The sequence below is a fragment of the Myxocyprinus asiaticus genome, chromosome 7 (genome assembly GCF_019703515.2).
Source record: "Myxocyprinus asiaticus isolate MX2 ecotype Aquarium Trade chromosome 7, UBuf_Myxa_2, whole genome shotgun sequence".
NCBI lineage: Eukaryota > Metazoa > Chordata > Actinopteri > Cypriniformes > Catostomidae > Myxocyprinus > Myxocyprinus asiaticus.
The window spans coordinates 36,944,640-36,970,732 of NC_059350.1; the positions used below are offsets into that span (position 1 = coordinate 36,944,640).

At 37.6% G+C, this 26,093-nt stretch overlaps 1 protein-coding gene across 2 annotated transcripts in view; it reads right to left on the bottom strand.

Annotated features, from left to right (window-relative positions):
• Positions 1–26,093, bottom strand: part of rnf38 (ring finger protein 38) — a 56,600-nt gene that overhangs the window by 24,252 nt on the left and 6,255 nt on the right. For both annotated transcript variants that reach the window (XM_051703160.1, XM_051703163.1), the window contains exon 3: positions 7,409–7,470. In XM_051703160.1, coding sequence (XP_051559120.1) covers positions 7,409–7,470 — 62 coding nt within the window. The remainder of the gene's footprint in view (positions 1–7,408; positions 7,471–26,093) is intronic.

Genomic DNA, 26,093 nt, shown 5'->3' on the forward strand with positions numbered 1-26,093 from the left:
AGAGTACAAGTCAATTCTCACCAACTGCATTAAAAAGGCTGTTTAATATTGACAAAATGCATTGAAAATGTTAACAGATAAAATCCTGAGAGAACCTTGCTGCTAAATCATTTATGTTGTATTTTCAAAACAGATGATGTGCTAAAGATAATGTGTTTTCATTTTGTGTAATTTATTAATGTTACAGTATTAATATTATTATAATGTATATTGTTATATACTTATTAAAATTGACTGATTCACATGGCAGAGAAAATACCTCGGATACATACAGTATTGTGCAAAAGTTTTAGGCACTTGTGAAAAATGATGCATAGTGTGGATGTCTTCAAAAATAATGACATAAATAGTTTTCATTTATCACTTAATGTCATATAAAGTCCAGTAAACATAAAAAAGCTAAATCAATATTTGGTGTGACCACCTTTGCCTTTAAAACAGCACCGATTCTCCTAGATACACCTGGACACAGTTTTTCTTGGTTGTTGGCAGATAGGATGTTCCAAACTTCTTGGAGAATTCACCACAGTTCTTCTATCTATTGAGGCTTTCACAATTGCTTCTGTCTCTTTATGTAATCTCAGACAGACACGATGTTCAGTGGGAGGCTTTGTGGGGGAAATGACATCTGTTGCAGGGCTCCCTGTTCTTCTATTCTAATCTTTTCTATTTGCAAAATTAATACAAAAAGAGTCTAACATTTATATTTCCTATTGACACACTAAAGCTGAAGATATAAATAACCATCTTAAGACAAATGCTTTTGTGAAACATCTTATGTGCCTAAGATTTTGCACAGTACTGTACATTAGATGGAGCTCTAGAAAGATGAGAGATGTAACGGGTGCATAAGTCTGTTTTAAGCGTTTCTCTTCACTCTACATATGGTTTTATTACACAAAGCGTTTTTGCAATTTCTGCCTTTCTTGCTGTATTATAAGGGAGCGCCATGATGTGACGAGACAAAATTAGATTTCTCCAACGTTGCGCACTTGCGATGAAGACAGCTTTGTTGACTATAAACAGGAGCGATAGTTTTATCGCATCGCTCGCTTAGAGACGTGGTAAAACACCATTCACATGTCCAATTAACAGGTTTATACCTGCTTATATATGTAAAATCTGAAGTTGAGTAAATATGCGCTTCCCCACTGCTCGCACTCACAAGATGCTGAACGCTGCACCACGAGTGCAGGCGAGAGGGAGAGAGGGCGGGAGAGGGGCGGACCCTTAAAGTGGCAGGCAGAGCTCGACATTATCGCTTGTCCGCGACAAGTGGAATTTTGAACGGGCAAGTTAAAGAGAATTTTACTTGCCCAAATGGACAAGTAGCCTGATTAAAATCTCAATAAGGAATATTAGCTCAATAGCGTGGGATTGCGGGGATTGAGTCAATTTGAATCAATACCGCATGTTTTACTTTCGAAATGCAGGGAATTCCCTCTATCCTGGACAAGCGGACAAGTGATAATGTCGAGCTCTGCCTGCCACTTTAAGGGTCCGCCCCTCAGTTATAGAGAGAGCGAGAGAGCAAATAAAATGGCTGCTTGTTATAGTGCACCTGTTTTTGGTAGGAGCAGGCATGCCAGTCCTTTGTGTGTGACCAGTGTGGAAAGCAGGAGTTGTGTCGGACTTTGTAGAAAGAGAGAATTTTCCTTTTGTACTTGCGTTGTGAGAAGGAACATGATTTGAGGAGTAAGACGCAACACTGGAAGGATTGAATCGCACTTGAAAGTGTTGACCTGGATTTCAAAGCCATCAAATGACTCATTAACATGGAGTGGCAAGACACATGGGACACAGTAAGAAGTACATTGATCCGCTGAAGTGCTCTGCAAAGGAGCTGTGCCTTCTGTTGGACTCTGGAATCCTACCGTAGTGCCTCACTCATCTAAAGGTACATGTAAATATACTCTGGACCCAATGCACTCAGTTCACTTATCGTGCTGAACCCTCTCCTATTGCACTCGTTCACACACACACACACAGTAACTGTTTGATTTATTGGTATGTTTATGTAATTGCTTGATTTTGTTTGCTATTGTTAAATGTTTGAAGGTAACGAGTTACCATAAAAAAATAAAAATAAAATATTCAAATAAAAATCATTTGACTTGATTTGACTTATTTTTACAATGTTTTTTTTTTCTACCGTTGCAAAAAAATCTTAATGTTCTCTCTTTGCACTGTACAACAAACAAGTCATAGCCAGTGCTGAAGCAGTTTACCAATCAGAAATTAACATAATTTACTCTGATACAAGTAATGGCCAGCACTGTCCAATCACTGCCAACCATGTTAAAATAAAATTATACATAATAAATTCTGATTCTAAGTACTGATTACCATTGTCCCATGTCGAGTGGTTCAAACATCTGCAGCCTGAAACTGAACTTTTGATAGGACGTTTGGATTGAATGCACTAGGCTTCATCGGAAAGCTATAGGATGCTTCCTTGCTCCCTACTTAGTGAATGTAGACAGTGTGCTGTCTGTCTGCACTGGTCTCAGAACAGTTCGCAATGCACTGTACTTTCATCCTAACTCCATATAAAGCCTCTGAAAGCAAAGATTCTCTCAATGTGAAAATGCACAGTAAATATAGTATTTTTAATGAAAACCTTGTGCCTAATGGCTAGCAATGCTGTTTCAGGATAAATCGCTCAAATAAAAAAAAATGGTATATCAGATGAAACTGGAGGACTAATCTTTTGACTCAAACTGGTTTTAATGTAAAAACTTAATTAGGTTTCTTACCAGCAGGGCTGCTAATGGGGAGGAACGCGGGAGAACGGAGTTCCCGGAGTGAATTTAGTGGCGGAACGGCGTTGCCGTTTAAACTGGATAAATTTGTTAGGGGAATGAAAAGTTCTCTCCACTCAATAGCCTAAGAAAGCTATGCGGGTTCCAAAAAATAATGCGTGGGATCTTCTGCATCTGTGGTTGCGCAATGTTGACTATCGTGGGTGGCCAGAACACTTGCACGCAACAGATCGACAAATACACTGGCAACCAATCCACACATGCACGCAGCATATCCACACATGCTCAATTCACATATCCACGCACCAGAAGACTGCACAATTATACAGTTTCCTTTGCTCACAATACTATCCACAAGTACGTAAGTCATGCAGTAGGTGTAATTTAATGCACAAATAAATGCTGAGCCGTTTGTATTGGTATTCTTCTACAAGAATGTCTGTTCTGCAGTCTTGACACACACGCAATTCTGGGGAAGTAGTTTAGCATGGCTGACAGCAAATGCCCATTCATTAAAATTAAGGGAAATATCCAGTAGGATATTTTTTAAGAAAAAAAGTGTGTTCAGAATGTTCAGTTTCGACAAAGATTACAGAGATATAATCTATATAATACCTGTATATTACACACCACCATTCAAAAGGTTTTAGAACACAAAGACATTTTTGTTTTTGAAAAAACAAACAAACTGATGCTTCTCTTCACCTCAGATGCATTAAATTGATTAAAAATACTAGCAAAAACATTAGAAATGTTGCAATTTATTATTACTGTTTGAAATTAGTGTTTTATGTTTTTATTTATAATAAAATAACATTTTCATCCATAATGGCAAAGCCCCATTTTCAGCTCTCATTACTCCAGTCCAAGAAAATAATGTGTCACATAATCCACAAGAAATCATTTAATGTGTTAACTTAGTACTAAAGTAACACGTTCTGCTGAATATAGAAGAAATTATCTTTTTGTAAGAATGCTTAAAATGGTACTTAATGAAGTGTGGAAATCACAATATAGTGTCTTTTTCCAGCTGAGGGGTTGAGTACATTTGCATTTTTTATTAATTTTTTTATAAATTACTTACACTTGCAAGTCAAAATTGAGTTTTAAAAATCCTCCTCAAGAAAGATTCTCCTCAAATTCATCAAATGTTCTTTTTTTTTTTTTTTCTTTTTTTTGAGATATTCTATGCACTTCTGTTTTGAAAGAATAAAACAAACTTGATCTAACCAGGACAGAGAGAGAAGTGGACAACCCAGATGCACAACAATAAGAGGACAAGTACATCAGAGACTCTAATTTGAGAAACAGACTCCTCACAGGTCCTAAACTAGCAGCTTTAATGAACAGTACATGCAGAACGTTTTCATTGCTGCAAGTGTGTGCATGTGTACGCAGGGTCGCACAAGGATAATGTAAAAAAAAAAAAAAAAAAAAAAACCACGACAAATTCCCCTTTTAAAAAAACAAAACAAACAAAAAAAAAAAACAACAACTTATGTGGTTTGGATTGTATGCTTTAAAAATCTAATTGTGTGTTTTGTTGCGGTTCAGACTATAAACAACTGACTTTTGCTGCCTGTCAGAACACAGCCTAAAAGCTACAGCAGCAAAAGCATTTGACTTTGTGGGGAACAAAAGCCTCTCAGGCTTTCGTTTTCCAACCCATCAGAAATAAGGCCTAAATTCCCATACGTTTCAGTACACCATAACTCAGTCTCTCACAAACCAACACAGCCCCACCCGTTTTTTTTCCACTCCCTTTATTTCAACCATTTCTCTGCCACTGTTCCAGTCTCTGTGTCCCACAGCTGAAGATGAAATCATTAGTGCCCCCTCTCCCCCTTTACATGCTTCCCACCCCAATCATCCCTTCTTCCTCTCTCCCCGCCCGTTTGCATACTTCCCCTCCCCCTTTCCTGCTCTCATAGGCATAGGTCCTCCCCCATAAGCCGGCTTCAGCCAATCAGAGAGCTGCACTCTGCGAGCCCTACTCCTCCTCCTTCTGACTGTAAACAAAGTAGAGTAAAATTGGGCAGGAACTGCCATTTGTTTTTGTGCTTTCTTCCCCTCCCACCCTCTCTTAAGTTTAAAAGTCTAGCAATAACACCAAACACCACAATCCCCCCAAAATCCAAGTAATCCTCACTACAGACTGTAGCGCGATGACATAGTGGATTTAATCCACTACAAAATGGATGTGTGACGTAGTGGATATTTTAATGCACAAGCGCAAAATGTTTGGAGCTGTGGTATACTGGATGTTTTTTAATGCCAAAAATTATGTTTATTCAGTGTGTACTACATTTAGCGTTATGTGGAATAAAGAGAGAGAGAGTGCAATAATGAATGCATTCCCTTACACAAATTAAATTATTTTGACATATTAGTATAGTATAGCATACAACTTGAGTTTTGTTCATTTTATACTTCAAAAATTTGCTATTTTAAATGAATTTGTTTGTTATGGAGCATTACTATTATATCCATTTGATTCTGTTTTGAGAAAATATACAGCCCTATTCATCGTTCATTTGATTTAGGATTACTAAATCAAAAAAATGGAAATAAAAATCTACTACACACACATTTTTATTTGCCCTTTATGATGTGATGTCCAAAATGTAGGGTTTAGAGACTGAAAATATCTATATTTCCTTGTTTTATAAAGATGTTGATTCATAGATCTGTAAAAGTAGTCATAGGTGGCTTGTAATAATAATAGTGCTGTCAGTCGATTAAAATCTGTAATTGCAATTAATTGCATAATTTTTTTAGTTGATCGCGATTAAATGACAGATTTTGAAAGTGCTGAAATTTGACACTATATATGTTATTTTCTTGTCAAAATGCACTTATTTCCATCTTAGGAAAGAAAACAAAACAATATGTAACAATATAATGCTTTATTAACATTTTCCAAATAAAGTCTTCCACAAGTAATGCACTAAAATATCACCAATTCAAGTAACATTAAACATTCATAAACAAGTCTAAGGGAGAGGTTGACTAATTGAAAGAAATTGGTTCCCCATAGGTTGCATATTTATTGCAATGGGCATTAAATCTCTTAAACTCTCATCCTCCACAATATTAATATGCCGGTAGACTGTGGCTATCTGCTTTGTTATAGCAATCGTGAAGCTGCGTTCATGATTCATGTCAGAGCGTGAATGCCAGCGTCAAGCTTTGAACTCACAATGAAAAGAGCTTCCAGACAAAACATCTCAACATCCGTGACTCTATCATAGGAGAGTTTATGACTTTACCGCCCATAAAATGTCAATGGGACCGCCGCGTTATGCTATTTTATGCTAAGCTTATAGGCTCCACTTGGTAGAAGGGCTCTGGCGCCATTTCCGTTTGTGGTGTGTGCATCAGTGTAATGACTCCGGGCGGACACATTACAAAGGTTCCACCTTTCACACAAGTGTTAATGCCGTATTAACAGTAAATGTGTTAATCGCGATTAAGAAAAATTTACACGTTAAACTTTTTAAAGTAATCACATGCGTTAACGCGTTAATTCTGACAGCTCTAAAAAATTATTCATGTATGAATCAAATATAATCTATTATATTTCTCTTTCTCTCTGTGCTATCCATAACAGGGTTGAGACGTGATATACTAAACTATGTTGATTGACAGTACATATATTCTTAAATTAGATTTGCTTACTTGGGATGACAAGAATGAAAAAAGATAACGTTTACCTGTCTCCTGCAATAATGCAATACAATATGGCACAAGTAATGCAAGCAGTCTTGTGGAAATAAAATACAAAACCACCCATCCATTTTCTATAGCCACTTATCTAGTTCCTATTCCAGCTGTCTCGGGCCAAAGGCAGGAAAACACCCTGGACAGGTGGCAAAACAATGCATATATCCAGTATTTCAAATTAGCACCAAACTTTGAAGCTGCCAGAAGGAAAAAGACATTTGTTATATGGACGAATTTAAACATTAAAACTAATACAGACACAGATGTCTAGCAGCAGTAGTTAAAACTTTATTAAGCCACTAATCTAGCCTGTTGAACAAAGTTGCAAATAAGCTACATGTCATACTGATAACACTAAATAATATAATTTGTGTAACAAGTTTTTAAAATAACCTAGTGTAATATACAGTTGTGAGCAATTAAAACATCCAGTAAGACACGGAAATCCACTACTTCATCACGCTACAGTCCACAGTGAGGACAGTCTCCCAAAATCCCCTGAACATGTCACAGCTCTTTGTCTGAATGTGCCAGACAGATTCCTGACTCTCAGTTAAGCATAAAATTAGTGTTTGATTTATAACCAACAAATGAAAAACAGCAATAGCCTCGGCATCTAATAATGATGTTCATAAACTTTAAAATGTGGCTTAAGTGTACAAATACTTAAGACCACTATTATATACAGTACGCAATAAACGTAAAATTTGGTGTCTGTCACTAAATAGTAACTAGACTTAAAATTTCAGTCGCAAATTCTAATTTGACATCACATTTGTGGACATTTCAGTCATAGTCTGAAGCCCTGAGTAGTATTGTTAAATCCAATGCAAAAGTCAATATCTGGTATGAAGAATTTGCCTGTTGGTTTACATTATTAACAAAATCAGCAGATATACAAGCTAGAAGAACTGAAATCTTACCTTGTCAGTAGCATCTGCATATGCGTGCTCTGAGTGATAGTGGTATACTCCTCCCATTGCACCTGGAGACAGCATAAGAACAGTTAAAATCACATATTAAACAACAGATGTATTGCAATAGCTAAAATACTACAACCGTGTAATTTTTATTGCTTTATTGCTGTGTTTTGGCAATAAACGGTTTCAAGAGTTTCAAAAACAGATGCTTAATCCAGCAGCTTTACAGGATTTCAGCAGCATGTTGAGACATCTGGGCACATTTTTATTCTTGCCTACCACATTATTACATTAATGTAATCAGTATCATCATCATAATCATCATTATGTACCTTCTCTGATCTGTATACCATGTAATACTGTAGTATAAGCTCCTATAATACTGTATTAGAATTGTTGTTTGCAAAAGGATAAACCGAATTTACTTGGTCAATCCTTCTAATTAATGATAAGGGTGCTCTAGATGTTTCTATAGTTAATGCTCATCCATTGATGATGACAACATGTTATTGTTGTGATGGAAAGATACATAAAAGACAGTGTAAATACATTAATCCTAGATTATAGTTGGGTGCTTTCATTACAATGCATCTGTCTTTATTTTTGTTTTTTTAGTTTTTTTTTGTCTGTCTGTGCCTTTGTTTGCGTGATTCCAGCGTCTCTATGAACATTTCATCAGACAAGCACAGGATTACCCTTGAAAGCTCCCAAAAACCTCGCCAAGGACAAGGACGCATGTGTGTATGTGTGTGAGAGAGCAGGGAATGTGTGAAGTGCCCACAAAAAAGCTTTTTATTTGAACTCATGCTTCTATTTTCCTCTGTCACTAAAAGTTCTTTTTAGTCTCTTTTTCTCTCAATGACAGAGCGAGTGAGTGAAGTAAGGAGTGATTGACGACTTGGAGATAACACAGCAAAAGAGAGCGAGAGAGATGATGAACATAGAATGGGAACAAGAAGGATATTCAGGGCATGAGTGAACACAAATTAGTTGTGGCTACATTCACCCTGCAAACTTTTGAGACTGTTTTTGATTTTTTGATAAAAAAAATTGGGTTGTCAAAACCTGAATATTTCTGGAGTGAATTCAGTTGTAGAATGCAGTTGCCACTCCAAAAAGATAAATGAACTGTGTGTGTACAAAACAAGATTTAGGAGTGACAACCATATTTTAAGGGTGGTTTCAGCTCCGATACTGACGTTTTTCAACCAAATCGGGTATCGGTCTGTCAACACCGATCTAAATCTGATACTAACCAGATTTACATGCACTTAAGAAAATGGTTTATTCCAGGGTTTTGTGAGAAAAAAAAAAAAAAAAATGTGCCAAGAGAACTTTGTCCACTGAAGATTTTAACTAGAATTACAGTTAATTTTGCTGCTGCATTATCAAGTACAATTGTTAACAACTAAGGTTTTCTTAATAGGCTACACATTTTTTATTTAATTGTTTTCCATCGATCCACTCCATTTTAATATTAAATAATGTGTAGTAAGAGGTTTGTGTTTCTTTACACATAAAGAGCACTCCCATTCAGTTTCACAGAGTGAGGTATAGATATTCTAAACTGATTAAGAAAACAGCAACACTGGTATACATTCGGGATCGGTATCAGCTGAAGTGTATACGTGGCCTGTATGTGTGTGGCTGGCTGTTACTAATTAAAACATCCTGAGTCAGACAGACAGACAAGTCTCATCAACTAGAGTCTCAATAGAGCATTTATTTGCATTAAAGGTAACATTTCATGCTGACAGAAATGTTCACATGACAGAATCATTATAAAATCTGAAACAAATTTCTTATATTCCCACCACTCTAAGTTGCTCAACATTTAAAACCCTCTGTAGTCATGCCAGCCGTTACCATGGGCAACTAAAGATCTGAAAAAAAGAAAGACAATAAGCCAGTTTAAATGCACACCAATACGCTGATAACTCCCAAAAATCAGCTTTTTTTTTTTAAGTGACAAAGCAAGAAAACTGAGTTCATATGAGATTACAAATACTTTGGTTTTTCTTTGCTTTTGTTGTCAAACCGTGAAGAGACTTGCGCACATTGGACAACTAAGAACTAGGGCTGGGTATTGATACAGATTTCCCGATTCAATATCTCTAAATTTGATTCTGATCTCAATTCATACTGGTACATCTGTGTTACAATGTCCATTTTGTTTACATATAAAATAAATTCTCTAAGCTAATGTTCTTAATTATAAAGGATATTAAGAATAAATTTAGAAGAAACCTTTTAGGTACAATTCGAAAATATTCATTTTACAAATTATATTTTATCATTAGTTTTTCATCAAATTGGTCACATTTTAGCTTTTGAAAAATATTCAAATTCAGTCTATTCCATCAATTAATGTCTTGAAATTGCATATATTATGTTGCATTTTTATGTAAAATTTTTATTTATAGAAATACATAAATACATTTATTTACAGCTATTAAACTGTATATTAAAAATGTAATCTTTATTTTTGTTCTTATGACAATGGGATGGTAATTTTTTCCTGTCATATTTGTGACAAACACCATGGGTCAATGTGTCATATTGCAGCATCATATACGGTGAAACTGCACCGGTCACAAAAATGTGAAAATGACACATAGTAACATTGTTCCATATTAGTTTTGGTGGCTTATTGTGAGGAATATTGCAGTTCCTTATTAGGTTACCAGTCAGGTAAGTAACTTGCCAAATAATTTTTACCCTGCCTATATCTGCACAACTATCTTGAGGAAAGGCCTGGTCACTCTGTGGGGGTTGGGGGGAGGTGTCCTGAGTAATGTTATGGGAAAGGTAGATGTACATGAATAATGGAGAGAGAGAGGGAGAGGGAGAGAGAGAGGGAGGGGGAGAGAGAGGAGGGGGAGAGAGAGAGAGAGAGAGAGAGACACACACACACACACACACACACACAGGGGACTGAGGCATCCCCTTGACTACTATTGATTTTTCTGAGCTTCAGGAGAGCATCAGCTTTATCTATCCATTCCTGTGCCATCTTTCCACTCTGCCTGAGCCTATCCATCCATCCATCCATCCATCATTGGCTTCCACTCTTTCTATCTCCATCAATTCTGCCACACTAGAAAAACAAGCCGCTCTCTTTTCTTCACATGCATTTCCATCCTCTCTTTCAAGTCACTAATAATATCAAAGTCAAAAGACTGCGACAAACTGAATTAGCCATAGAACCGGCACACAATTAGAACACATTTAAGTGTCCTCTTCCAAGGTACAAATACACCTTAAAGAACACACCTAAAAGACAAGCACATAAACCACTAAGCCTTTACACTGGTTCACACCAACAGTGTGGACCATTTATGACCGTACCCCGATTAAAGAATACAATTTCAGGCATTCAATTACTTTCTTCGTTGATGGCTAAAGGCTCGGTCTCCTTTGCACGGTGAAATTCTGTGAGCGAAATACGGTCATCTCAATGGGAATCTTGAGTTGCGTTGTCATATTTTCAGTTGGATCTCTAAAGCTCACTTGAATTTTATTCTAGAATCTAGATCATTAGACATCACATTATTGTACTTCTGAACCCTGTCTGAAACCATTTTCCATAGGAGGCACCTTCATACAAAATGCTGTCTGTGTTAGTCATTGACTGACTGGCCAGTGAGGCACACAGCCAGTGTGTATTAGTAAGTATGCATTCACGAGTTATTACCTGGCAGTTTCTACTGCAATCAAGATTGGTATAAAAGAACTCATTTTTAAGTAACCTCTTCTGTTCTTTTATTAATATTATTGTTTCATCTTCCCAATCTTTCTTTCATTTGTTCACTCTGTCACATCCATGTTCTAAAGAAAAATAAAATTGCCTGAACAGAACCCTGAAAGTTCTTGGAAAACACCAGGGACAAAAAGACTAGGTCAACTCAAATGAGCACTGATATGAGAACAGTTCCTCTGTTGTAATACTTTGTATAAGAAACTTAAAAAGGGGGACAAACAGACAGAGGAAAACAGGAAACAGCAAGCGAAAGAGTCAGCACTAAATGTTGCATATTACTTTTAATATTCGCTTCCATCTATTTCTAAATTATGAAAAAACAAAATAATTAGGCGACACTGTTCCTGAAAAGTCCTCATGTTTTTTTTACACCAGTGGTTCTCAACTGGTTTGCTTCCAAACCCAGATTTTAGATCTAAACATCTATTTTAAAATTGATAAGCCTATTTATTTTGATACTTTAACAACACACAATAGCCACTTTTCCACTACCCAGGGCCAGGACTATCAACTGGTCAGCCGGGGATCAATCGCATCAGACCTCGAGCCACACACCAAAATCAACCTGCATTCCCACCATTGGGCAAATAGCACAGCAGCGTTGCCCTAAAACCCACCTTTAACTTGCCACCCTGATGCCAATGTCACACACCCCACCCATTTCACAAGCAAGAGGGAAGCTCAAGCTGAGGCATCACGTTATCTAGTAATCTAGAATATCGTTTGCAAACATTAGCTAGTATAAGTTCACAACCACAGACTGTAACTGCCATGGTGTCCCAAGTGGTCTCTCCACTATCAGCAGGACATGCACAGCACACAGTCCATAACCTCGAACCATGGAAAGTTCTTTCTTTAAGCACTGCTTTGTCCATTGTGCCTTTTAACGGATTTACCTGCAATTTAAAAAAAATTCCCGAACCTGTATACACAACCTGGCAAGTTCAGAGAAACTCGTCTTTGACAATGACCCCGCCTCACTCCCCAGCAGGTCTTGTTTGGCCCAAGGGTAATCGGCGGGCCAAAGACCATTGCCCTGAGAAAGCCCCGAGGCGGCACGATGAAGCCCCAGAAGTGACAGTGGGAACACAACTGGCCCTGGCGCGCACTAGTACACCCTCATTTGGCCCGACAGTGGAAACGTGGCTAATTATATCAATAGTAGCATTTTATTATTCACATTTAGTATTGTTTTTAACAGCTGTCTGCTGTCTATTTTTCAGTCATGAAGACCTACCAGACCCACTAATTTCCACCACTGTACCAAAAACACTCTACTATATTATACTGTATATACACCAATTAGCCACAACATTAAAACCCCAGGAAAATCCCAGGAGATCAGCAGTTACAGAAATACTCAAACCAGCCTGTCTGGCACCAACAATCATCCATGCAATTATCTAATCAGCCAATCGTGTGGCAGCAGTGCAGTGCATAAAATCATGCAGATACAGGTCAGGAGCTTCAGTTAATGTTCACATCAACCATCAGAATGGGGAAAAAATGTGATCTTAGTGATTTGGACCGTCGCATGATTGTTGGTGCCAGACAGGCTGGTTTGAGTATTTCTGTAACTGCTGATCTCCTGGGATTTTCACAAACAATAGTCTCTAGAATTTACTCAGAATGGTGCCAAAAATAAAAAACATCCAGTGAGTGGCAGTTCTGTGGATGGAAATGCCTTGTTGATGAGAGAGGTCAATAGAGAATGGCCAGATTGATTCGACCTGACCAAGTCTACGGTAACTCAGATAACCACTCTGTACAATTGTGGTGAGAAGAATAACATCTCAGAATGCTATTCTGAGATGCGGGTTGGCGCTGTTTTGGCGGCACGAGGCAGACCTATACAATATTAGGCAGGTGGTTTTAATGCTGTGGCTGATCGGCGTATGTGTGGCCATGCCAATAAGACCTCAGTCTTATTGGCATGGCCACACATACGAATTGAGAATAAACCAAAAAAAACAACAAAAAAAACACTTATATAGCACCTTTTAAAACGGTGTTTCCAACATGTTTTACAGAAGAGAGGAAAAAGACAGATGGAGAGCTACACTTCTCCCTTTTAAAACACAACAGCAACAAAACAAAACTAGAGGAAGGAAGGTCAGAGTTGGAATAGTTGAGCCAACAGAGCAAAAGAGGGAGAGCGAGAGAGGAAGTAAGAGTTTAAATGAGCGAGTTCAAGAGTGTGACAAAACATGAGCAAGACAGAGAGGGGAAAGAGAGAGGAGAGAAACAGAGAGAGAGAGAGAGAGAGAGATTTGGCTAATGTTTCTCAGCATGGTTCAGCTTTCCCTCTCACCCCTCTCAGCTCTCCAACACACAAAGACAGGGACGCCAGAAAGACGCATACACTCCCACTCTTTCTCTCTCTCTCTCAATATGTAGTCTCACTGATCCCCTCACCAAATCTTCCACAGGCCCCTCACACATGCTTTGGTTTGGTCTGTCTCTTCCAAGTCTTTCACTTTTTCAGACACGCATGCAGAGTACCGTTTGAAACTTGTCTGTCGCTGACAAAATCTGTATTATAATGATAAACAGCCCAGTCTGTTCCCCTGCATTGAGCCTCTCAGTTAGCCTGGGAAATGATACTGTCTAGCAATTGAAACTCTATGGCCAGCTTGTCCCACAGGGTCAAATCCCATTTACAGTAAAAGGCTCTAAAAAGTGACTCTGGGCTGGGACTAAAATTGAGATTGGTTTTAGTAAAGACTGACGTTAGATGTGAGATCTACACGGAGACAAGAGGTCAATGTGGTTTGAGGAAAGCCACACTAATGCTTTGGTCGCCAACAAACACAAAGACTGGAGCAAAAATGGTGTTCTCATAAAGACGCACAATTCGACTGGTGTATACCACAATTCCAATCAGCTCCAGAGTGGATTTTGCTTTGATGCATACTGGGTAAATATAGTTGAGAACGTAGTTTGATGACATTGAAAATTCTTGATTGGAACAAATTCAGTAAAGACACAGAGTCCCACAGTCGGGTTTGACCTTATTTACAGAGCATTGACACAGAAACTGCATGGCACAAGGATTTGATAGTGTTTTCCTTTCTGAATGAATTAAAGAGCCACACCAAAACCTCCATCACAACCAAAGACGTACAAAAAAATATAATGCATTTAATGACCTTCTTCTTACTTATAACAATTTGATGCATAAGAGGAAATCAAGTAAGTCTAGGTCAAGATGGTCAGGTTTCTTGTTTAAGGCCCCATATTTTTCCCTGTAGTCACAAATATTTAAACCCTTTCTCAGACCTTTAGAATTAAACAGCCCATTTTTGCTACTGTCCCTTTAAGACCTCTACACGTAAATTACATCTGTTATGATTGGCTAACTCTGCCTACATACCAGTGCAGTTCATACTCAACTCAAAGACTGATATGCATCATATGCCTTCAAATGTTAATGCACTCGGTTGTCAGGTCAATACCATGACGATTTCTGAATGACCTGTTCCTGCAGCTTAGTTTCCATAAATGGTCTGGGTGGACCAGAGAGGGAGCTTTGCTGTGAACGTTACTATGAACATCTCTACATAGAACACAAAACTTCTATTTGAAAAGAGCAAGGAAAATACAGTTTTCCAAGATAAGTACTAAACAGGACAGTATAGGGTTGGGAATAGAGAACTCAGGGCTCCAGACTAAAAAAAATGACTAAGGAGCCATTGGCTCCTAAACTGAAACATTAAGGAGCCAAATGGCTGTTTTTAGTCGCCAAATCACAGAATTGCTCGATTTAGATTGCTGTTCAGAAATAAAATAGAAAGCAGAAGAAAATGAAGACAGCTGATAACCCATTCATCTGAGGTTTAATAAACAGTATACAGTATATAGTTAAGTTTGCATTCCCTTTTGTCTCAAATGTTCACACCCCTTTCATAATTTATACAAATATAAGAGATACGTTTTTATTTTATTTAATACTGCTCTTCACAATCTACATTACAGATAATTACATAAAGTATAGAATGCATATAGTAGTTTGTTGTCTTGAGCATCAGTGAATGTTTGCACCTTGTGTAATAGTTGTGTATAAGTCCCTCAAATGTGTCAAAAGCTTGATCTCATATATATATATATATATATATATATATATATATATATATATATATATATATATATATATATATATATATATATACACACACACAGTATATAAATTGTTTTACAATATTGCCTTAGTCTTTTTCTGTTACCAAATGGGCCCCGACTTACAAGAGTGCAAATTGAACGAAATCCCAGATGCAGTTTATTGTGCTACTCCAATCCCAATCAATAAAGAAAAAAAGTGGTACAGAATACAGGACTTTTAATTATAAAGAAGCCTGAAATACGCATGGGACTCTTATTTTGAATTGTGAGTTCATTGATGGCTGATTCACTGAGAAAGTGAATCTGATTCAAACTGCTACCCTGAGCTCCTGATCTGTTATTTTCTGGTGATTCATTAAAAAGATCTGGTTCAAAATAGTCATTTGGTCACCACTCTCTCACGCTGGATTTGTTGTTGTTGCGTACGTGCAGCGAGCTCATCAGAAACTGAATGGGTGAAAAGCGGCACGAGACACACTGGTGCGCGCTCTATAGATGTATTCAATAACTCACAAGATGATATCTAACAGAACCGCATATGAATGCACACAACCGACTGTCGCCAATGGCGACTAGATTTTAAATTAAAGTCACAATAAATAATATTTGGTCGCATTTGCGACCATTTTAGTCGCAGTCTGGAGCCCTGGAACTGGTTCTTTTTCAGTGGAATGCCTTGTAAACAATAGCTGTACAGCGTTCCAGCATTGATATTCAAAAGTTCATCAGAATGACTAAAATTATTAATGCAATTGTTATGGAACCAGAATCGTTAAGGGAATTAGAATCATTAAATTCTTGGCAATTTCCATCTCTAGTGTAAAACTGATATGGACTTGATGACTGGTCAGTTCGCACAGGCCTCCAGGTCTGCACTGATGTCCAGATACAAAGTGGCGATTCCTCAAACGGAACTGTTGGAGTGGTTGCCTGGAGACAGACAAAAGCAGCCAAAACAAACAGCCTCTTTTGTTATGAAAATGGAGTGTGAGAGTAAGTTTTTGAGTGAGAGTAACACAATGAGAGTGTGTATGAGAGCCGGCCCTGACCGGCACATATATGGATATGGTTCTGTCATTCATCTTTCTGTAGCCCATGGTTTCCCTCATGTACATTCTCTCTACAAAGTTTCATCAGTAAAACGCCACTCCAAGTCCCTCTGTAGCTCAATGGCTGTGAAACCATTGATTGCGTAAACTGACAATCATTGTATTCATTTAAGCAATAAGGTACAAGAGGCCTGCAACCTGTCCAGTTCACATTAGCACAGAATTGAGTGCCTCAGTGCTTTTATAAAAAGGTTACAACATAGCAAATATATTTAGGACAGACGTTTTCAGTTAAATGTTTTTAGGCAAATTCATTTAAGACCACCTATTATCGTTTTTAAACGTACCTAATTTTGTTTTAAAGGTCTCATACAATAGATTTACATGCATCCAAGGTCAAAAAACTTTAATTTGCTCATAATTTAAATTGCAGCATTACCTTTTTTTCCCCCAGTGTCAAAAACGACTCGTTCAATGATCCGTTCTAAATTATTACATTCTAAACAGATGTCCCAGTCTGTTGTGATTGGTCTACTGCTTGGTGTAGTGTTTGAGGGCAGGTCAAAGCTGTTTGCGAGCAGCCAATGAAGACCAGAGGTGAGTTTTTTTTTTTGTTTTTTTTTACCAAATTACATAGGTTAGTACAGGAAGTATGTCTGGAATTACTAACGACTCATTTCAGGTGTTCAGAATCGGTTTCATCTTTTGGGAGGTAATAACTCCATTTGTCATGCACTTTGATTTTTGAAACTTTGCCAAGATATTTTTCATTCACAAACAGCTATATAACACACTACATGAAAGGTAATATTTGAAAAACCATAATAGGTGTTCTTTAAGAGCCATACTTCTGAATGAAGATATAGTCCCTGACAATTTAGCAATATCACACAGGCAAAAAATGCTGCTGTTCTGAATATCAGAACAGTGAAGCATCCCAGTGCTGTTATACTGAATATTGGAATATCCGCTTGGTCAATCAGATTTGATGACTGAAACTAATTGTTGGACAATAGTGGCCTTTATGAGAGCTGCACAGTAATGGGATTAAATAGGTAATTAGGTATGGCTGCACATTTATGACGAAAATCACAATAGCCGATTATTTAGCTTGATATTGTAATTGCGATTATTCATTTCAAATAAGATAGTTCTTGTGGGGCAACTATGCCATGTTCTTTATGTAGGATACATATGCAAAACAAGCTGAGAACTGTTCCTGAATTGCTTTATTGCATAAAAAAAACAAGTGTTTTCAAATTTTGTTTACATTTTGAATAAATTATACACAGGAAGTGTGCAACAAAACAATACTACAATTCTAGGTTGTCATTTCTGATATGCTAATAGACTAATTTAAACAGATTTTCTGACTGTCTATTGCATTCATGCAGACAATGGACCAAAACTTTTTGTAAACAGAAATTCTTGACACTAGAGGAATAGATCTAAATTGAATGATGTAATTGCGCAGCGGCTGTAACTTTAATCTCGATTACTTTTTCAATTAATTGTATAGCCCTATCATTAGGTGTTATGCATCATAGCTGTTACTATATTGTCTAATTTAGCAAGAATGGAATTGTGTAGGACAGGAATTTGCCAATTTAGTGTGTATAATAGTCTGCGTTCAGATTTTTGAAGAAAAATAAGAGAATGCTCTCACACTTACCCACATAAGAATTGCATGGCTTTCTGACAGCTGGCTGTTGGAACAGCATAAATACAGCCAAATTCCAGTTGAATTCACACCCATAAAGACTAAAGTATATGTGTGTCTATGTGTAGATTCTTATACAACTTCATATAAAGGCCAATATCATATATTATAGTCTATAGGGTTTTTATTCAATCATGAAATTTATTTCAACCACAATCTATCCTCTCTTCATCGTCATCCTTTTCTCTTTAAACACACCTGGCACCTGTAAGAACTTCTAAACATCTGTTATGTTTTTTTGTCTTCTCTCTTACTTCTCTCTGAAGACAGTGCCAGGTCAGTGCAGGAACAGAGAAAACCTCCAGGCCTCCTTTTAAAACTCATCCCTGTTCCTCTGTTCCTGGGCTGAAAGGAAATGTCCATGCTTTCTGAATGGTTTGAGAGGTAGGGATGAGGTTTTGTGCTAATGCTCAAACAGCGCTTGTCTTTACTGGTTTAAACAATGATCAGGAGCATAGTCCAATTAAAACGGCTTACTGACACTACAAAGCCCAGAGCTCATCTCCCGCGTTGCACCTTCCCACTGAACAGCCCTCTGTGTGTGTGCGTGTGTGTTAGAGACGCAGACCTACTCAAAGTGAAAACTGAAGAGCCCTTCAGGGACAACGGCTTGATTTTGAGAATGGAGCAACAGTTGTCTTCATGCTAAGTGGAGTTCAGAAACGTTCTGATTTGGGCCCAAGTGTCTCATAGAGCCAAGTGTGCTAAAATAGTTGCTGTTGTTCACCAAGACTGGGAGTGGACTCACAAAACAACCCACACCAGCTCTGGGGACCAGCTGGGCCCTCATAATGCAAGCTTCACCATCCTTACGTGAAAGTCATGTCAGGGTTTGAGATGAGATAATCTCCAGCTCCAAAACATTTAACACTTTTCCACCATCAGGCTGAATGTTTCTGAGCATGGTGAGGAACGGTTCCAGTAGCATTTCCACTTGAGCATGGTACGATTATTAACCGTTCTTGGCCCAGATTTCTCTGCATATAATATTTAGTACCGTCACTCCCTAAATGCATATTATGCAGTCTGCGTAGGGCACCAACTCCCTAGGGGGCACCAGAAACTCCACCGGCTGCCCTTACTCACATGTTATATGTTATTCAAAGACCTGATAGCAGTCGCGGAACATAGATGATCGCCTAGCGCTCACTTTTGCACAACGCCTCGCCCACAGAATACTTTGGTCAGACACACACACTAGGCATCTGCGTACAGGACACTTTACAGACATTTTGTCTGAGTGCTCGAGCACTGAATGCTTGCTCCCCGATTTTTATAACTGTGTATACTCTGAACACTCAGCATGTGCCTGCAATAATTTGCACTAATTAGTGGGTCCTCAAGGTGGCAACACTCAGTTGATTCTTTGTATCACAAAGAAGCACTAGAAGATGTAATTGCCGCTAAACAACAGGAGACAAATGTTGAAACAAAAACAGCAGATGTGCACGTCAAGAGCGTGTGTTTGATGAGGTGTGGAGATATCTGCATTTGTAAAACTCGAGTCTAAAGGAATAATAATAATAATAAAAAAACTAATAAAAATAAATAAATAAATAAAAAAAAAACTGTACGCACGCAGACGCTATACGTTCGTACCAAAACCGAAGCATACTTTGGGCTTAAGGGCTACTGAAGATGACAAATGTGCAACATGCAGATAGAAGTCGTATAAAACGGTACACATCTTACAAATGGGACAGGATTTTCCACTTGATGTCCAACAACCTACTAGTTAGTTTAATATTTTTAACTGTGCTGCTTGTTAAGGGATGAATTGAAAAAAGCAACTTTTTGGAAAGTTAAAGCATGTTGCAGCGTGCTTTGTTTTTACGTGTAGTCATTTTCAGACTTCACCTGCTGTAAGCAAAGCAATGTTTCCGTTTAAAATGCATCGTCCACGGGTTTACTTTTGAGGTGTTGTGGACAGATTAAATGACAGTATTTTTGTGGAGACTGTTGCTATGGTGAGGTGTCTGAGAGACAATGGATTGCTTTAATAAATTGTTGCAGAAAGAAAAAAAAAAATAAAAAAAAATAAAAAATAAATAAAAATAAAAACAACAACTGCTGGATGCTAGGAACTACATCTTGCGCACCCACACTCTGCACCCGGGATGCAAATTATATATATATATATATATATCTTTTTTTGTGCCCTATACTGGAGCATCTCGTTTAATAACTCTTATTTATTTGTTGTGCATTTATCAGTTTTCCTATTCTCGGGCTGTGCTTAGCATCCATATATCCTTAAGAATAGCATCCACTAATAAGTTCAATTGTGATATGATATGACTTTTTTTGCCTCAGTGCTGTTGCATAATAAGAAAAATTGCAAGTAATCGTAAAATCAGTTAACCACAATTTTTTTCTCAGACCGTAATCTAACTAGGGCTGGGCGATAAAACAATCGATATTTATCGAACAAAAAATTTTTTTTTTTCCAATATTTAGCCTAAGTTCTACTTCTAGATGATCAAATCAGGCACGTGCCACTAAAAACTATGCAGTTCAGCAAAGTTATACACACAACTAGCTAACTGAATCACTGTCAAGAAATCATCTGGTAAGGAAGTATTAGCAGGCAGTCCTGCTGTCATGGAAACCAGCAATAAGTTCCAGTAGCCGCTAGCTGGCTGATTTAATATCGTTGTGTACCGAACAAGACAGCACGGACAATGCAATACAGTTATCGACTAATTAACTTTTTAGCATGAGTCATATACAGACTATATACTTATTTATTTAAATAGCAGCCTTTTGCGGTTTAATAATCACTATGACTCGCGTAGCGACCGGCTTTTCCGGATTGGGAACCTGCCGTGATTACATCAGAGCTCCTTAGTCTAACAACACAGAAAAGATTCAAAATAAAAGCTCTGTCAAAATAAAAGCTCAATTTAAATGAAAAAGTATGACAGAAATAGATCACTACTGTAAAGTTATGTAATATTCACTGTTATACTACTACTACTACTAATAATAATAATAATTATTATAAATGAATAGTAACTGTATTATATTTAAGCAATCTCTCGCATCTGTGATGCTCTGTTATGCTCTATTACGCAGCACTTTATTTGACAAAAATAACTCCTATGTTGTATTTAGGATTGTGCTGTGAGGTTGTATAAAATCGCTTCAAGAAATAAACTGCTGATATTGAGTTCAGAAAAAAATAAAACAGGTATCAGCCTCAAAATCGACGAGGACTAAAAAAAAAAAATAAATAAATAAAAAAAAAGTATCAGTACTTGTATTCACTCAAACAAATGGTATCAGGACCCCTAGTAGAAAGCATGGCTACAGCTCCATTTGGTCACCTCTAACACATTCTCTTCGTTTCTGTTAAGAGTCAGCAGAGGGGATTCTACACCCTTCAAATGATCTTGAACTGTCCACATGTACACATGCATGCTCACACACACACACACACACACACACACATGCAGACAGGCGGAGGGGGAGTGCATGCACCCGAGTCCACCAGAAATCAGCTTCCTTATTGATTTTATGGGACCTGATAGCCCTTTTTCTCCCTCTCTTTCTGGCTCTGCACAGCATTGAAGATAATGAAACTGTATACCTACAGCAGAATAAGCCACAGGAGGCCTAACACTGCCCCTCCCTTTATGCATACATGTGCGTTTACAGGCAAATATCAGTTTGATGAGAAGGTGAAATATGCAATAGGGTAAATGGACAGGGAAAGTCAGTGTGAGAAAATGAAAGGAGGATCGGGTGGACAAAAGAGATAATGGGATGAGGAATGAGAGCGAGATAGGCAGAGAGAGAGAGAGAGGTTCTGTATTGAGAGCAGATGGTGTTGAACTCTGGGGATTTCAGTGTGCCGAGCTTCTCTCATTATCAAAGCAGCCTATCTGATCTCAGTCAATATCACACTCATACACATACCCCGCTACTGTATATCCCACCAGTCAATATCACATATACACTCTCAGATAAATTACCTCTGATTATCCATCCATTCAATATAACACTAAGATACATTCACACATCGGGACAAATCACGAAACAGAAAAGGAGAAGGTAATACAAAGATTTGCTTAATGTCAAAAGGCCCCAAGAAAGCTCTTACACACAAACACACACACGCACACAGACAATTCTAGTTGATGCATTGGCAGCAGCAGGCAGGCAAGGCAGGTTGCTTGATGCCTACTCTTTCAGACAGGTATTTCCAGTCTTTTAATAAAGTGTGTGTGTGGTTCAGCTTCGTTACAAAAAGAAACTGCCGGTAGGCAAACACACCTGAGATACTACACTCAACATCTAACCCCCTCCCCACATGCATGCACAGACTTCACACACACCCTGTGCTCATTTTTTTTCCCCCAGTTGTTATGTCATCAAAGCACAGCTCCTGTCTCGTAACAGTGAGCCATGGCTACAATAACTTTAGGTGTGTGATCACATGTGCACTTGGTCCTTCCAGCTTGTTGTGTGGGGCTAAAAAGGAAGTGATGTGGCTGATTAAACCCATCATGTGGGAGGAAATTAGGACACGGGTGGCTTGAACACTTTTTTTGTTGATATTTTGGAATTTCCATTCCTCCGACATTACTGGCTAAAGAAACCATAAAGTACCATGATGCTGTTAGACACACAGGGTAATGCAGGTCAATTATTAACTTTAACCCCAAAGTCGGAGAAAAACCACTGTGCTGTGCTATTTTTGCCCAGTGGATAACGACATTAAGTGTCCAAAACGGAGGAGAATAGTCACAGCTTGTGTAATTTAATGAATGCAAGTTTGTCTGCTAGCACGTATGAGCTTATGCCGTAGCTCAATAGCGCATGTCAAATCAACTGCTTAAGCTATACCAAGGTTCCAAGAGCCAATCAGAATGCTTAGATCACTGTGGCATTCATCAGACCTTGTGCAAACATTAAAATAATGCAATACATTGTATAAAAAAAAAGAAAAAAAAAAGAATAAAATTCCTTCCTATTTATGAAGCTGCAAAAAATGTTAAGGGGACACAAGGTATGGGTCTTGGGAAAGCACTGATTGTCTCCACAAAAGTGGGGGGTTTAACTTAAGGAATATTCCAGGTACAATACAAGTTAAGCTCAAATCGACATTTGTGGCAAAATATTGATCACCACAAAAATTTATTTTGACTCATCCCTCCTTTTCCTAAAAAAAAAAAAAGCAAAAATCTGGGTTACAGTGTGGCATTTACAATGGAAGTGAAGTACTCACGGTTTCAAAAGTATAGCCACAAGACATAAACAATGTGTGTGTTAAAACTAGGGCTGAAACAATTAATCGTCGTTAGACAACGTCGACAATACAAAATTGTCGACAAAAATTTCCGTTGTCGAACAGTCGTTTGATCTCATTTAACGTAACATGAGATCACATTAAACTCTAATAATGGCACGCGAGAACAGCACTGCAGTTTGCGCCTGACTGAAGAGAGGAAGAATTACACAGCTCGCAGTCCAGATGCACTCTAAACTTTCCAAACAGCTTAAGGTGATGTAGATCGCAAAGGAATTACAATGCAGAAATACAAAATAAGTAAATACAGAAGCACTCTTGTTGTGGAATAAGTGAAGCTGGAGCTGCCGCTCCGCTGAAGCAAAACTTGCATGTCAAGCGTCTTTAAAGGAAACACCCCAGCGTTACATCTTTAATGCAGTTATATTTAATGAGTTAGACCTTTATTAAAGTTCAAATAATACGGAAGCAGATCATGTAAATAACTACAAACTCAGAAACTGGCATTTCTCTGTGTGGTCAGTGCCTCTTCTACGAGTTGTGCGAATGTCCCGATCTAAGGGGGAGAGATTGAAACTGCACCCGGCTGAGGCACACTCTGTCGCGGGGATGCTCGTCACTCACGCGCGCTTGCTGCAGCTAGATTATAACGTGATGGCTCACGACTTACTGAATCATAATACATGTCACTGTGCTTTTATTAATTAGAATGAGTTTGTTGTTTTGTGAGTTAAAGATGAATTGAAGTGAACAAAGTTAAGAGAGGTGGTCCCCATTACACATTGCAACAAAATACGCTTTTGAATTGTTTTTGTTTTGGCTTGTTTTCCAATATAAATATTTAAAACTCCTTTAACTCAATGTACATTTTCTTTAGCAGCTATACTGCAGAAGAAAAAACAATTCTGAGAATGTAGAATGTAAAAAATACAAATATTTAAAATATCTAAAAATCCTTTATTAAAAAAAAAAAAAAAAAAAAAAAAGATGCATTCACCTGAGAAGCAGCATATAAGATATTTAGACTTGCTTTTAGAGAATAGATCTTGAATATAAGTATATTTTGTCTTTACTGCACTCGCAGAAGTATAACCGAGCTAGTGATTAATCATTGCAATAATCAATGAATAGTCGAATAATTGCTTTAATATTCGTTAGATTAATCGATTATCAAAATAATCATTAGTTGCAACCCTAGTGTTAACATAATTTTAGTGTGAAAATCCTTTTCTGAAAACCCTTTGTGTAAAATTAAAGCCAATTTTACAACTTTGTTGCCATGACAATGTAACGTCAGTAAACCCTAAAACGACTGTAAAAATGACAATTTAAACAACTTTTTAGCTCAAATAATACATGTGTTTTACCAGAAGAATTATTGTAAGTGCTTTTATAAAATTATAAGCTTCACATTTTTGCCTTTAAACCCTCCAAAAGTTCTGGCCCCATTCACCTTCAATGTAAGTACCTCACTGTAACCTCGATTTTTGCTTCTTTTAAAGAAAAGAATGGATGAGTCAAAATACATTTTTGTGGTAAACAACATTGTCACAAATGCTGTCAATTGAGCTTAACTTGTATTAAACCTAGAGTATTCCTTTAAATGATGTTTGCTACATGTCTCTTATATTGTCAAACAATACAATAGTAATTGTACAAAGTCTTTAGTATCTACAGTACGTGGGCCTGGTTAGAGGGGTGGGTAGGTGCAGTGGCGCCTCTAGGATTTTTTTTTTATGTGGTGGCCAGAGGGGAACAGTAACTTTTTAGGGTGACACAAAAAATGTTGTGTGTGTGTGCGTGTGTATTAATAATTAAATGTGTGTGCAATTTATTAACCCTAGTGCTGTCTTTAATTTTTTTTTTTTACCTAATTTGGTCTTCCTGGTCAAAAATGACCGGCCTACTAAAAATTGCTTATAAATCTCTCATTATGCAATATTATCACCAAAAATTGGATTAGATCTTTTTGTAAACAAGGATTGTTCAGGATACAAAGAAAAACCCACAGGTAACCTCAGGAGAAATACAGGCTGCTCTGGAAAAAGACGGTGTGGTTGTTTCAAGGAGCACAATATGACGATACTTGAACAAAAATGAGCTGCATGGTCGAGTTGCCAGAAAGAAGCCAATGCCACAAAAAAGCCCTTAGGTGATTGAACAGTACTAACTGGCATTTTCAAGGCTTTGGATATCTTTATATCCTTTTCCATCTTTATAAAGTTCCATTACCTTGTTACGCAGGTCTTTTGACAGTTCTTTTCTGCTCCCCATGGCTCATTATCTAGCCTGCTCAGTGCATCCACGTGAGAGCTAACAAACTCACTGACTATTTATACACAGACACTAACTGCATTTTAAAAAACCACAGGTGTGGGAAATTAACATTTAATTGCCATTTAAACCTGTGTGTTTCACCTTGTGTGTCTGTAACAAGGCCAAACATTCAAGGGTATGTCAACTTTTGATCAGGGCCATTTGGGTGATTTCTGTTATCATTATGATTTAAAAAGGAGCCAAACAACTATGTGATGATAAATGGCTACATATGATCACTCTCCTTAAATAATCTTTTCAATGCCAAAATTTCTCAATTTCTGCCAAGATATGCAAACTTTTGAGCACAACTGTATTTAAGTAATTAAATTAATATCATAAACGTGTGACAACTAGTCAGCTAATGGCTTAAATTAAAGTCTACTAGTTGACTAGGAAAATCTTTGGTCGGGGGCAGCCCTAATTTTTTTTCACTCATAAATTAGATGCGTAAGCTCAGGTCAATGAGGCCT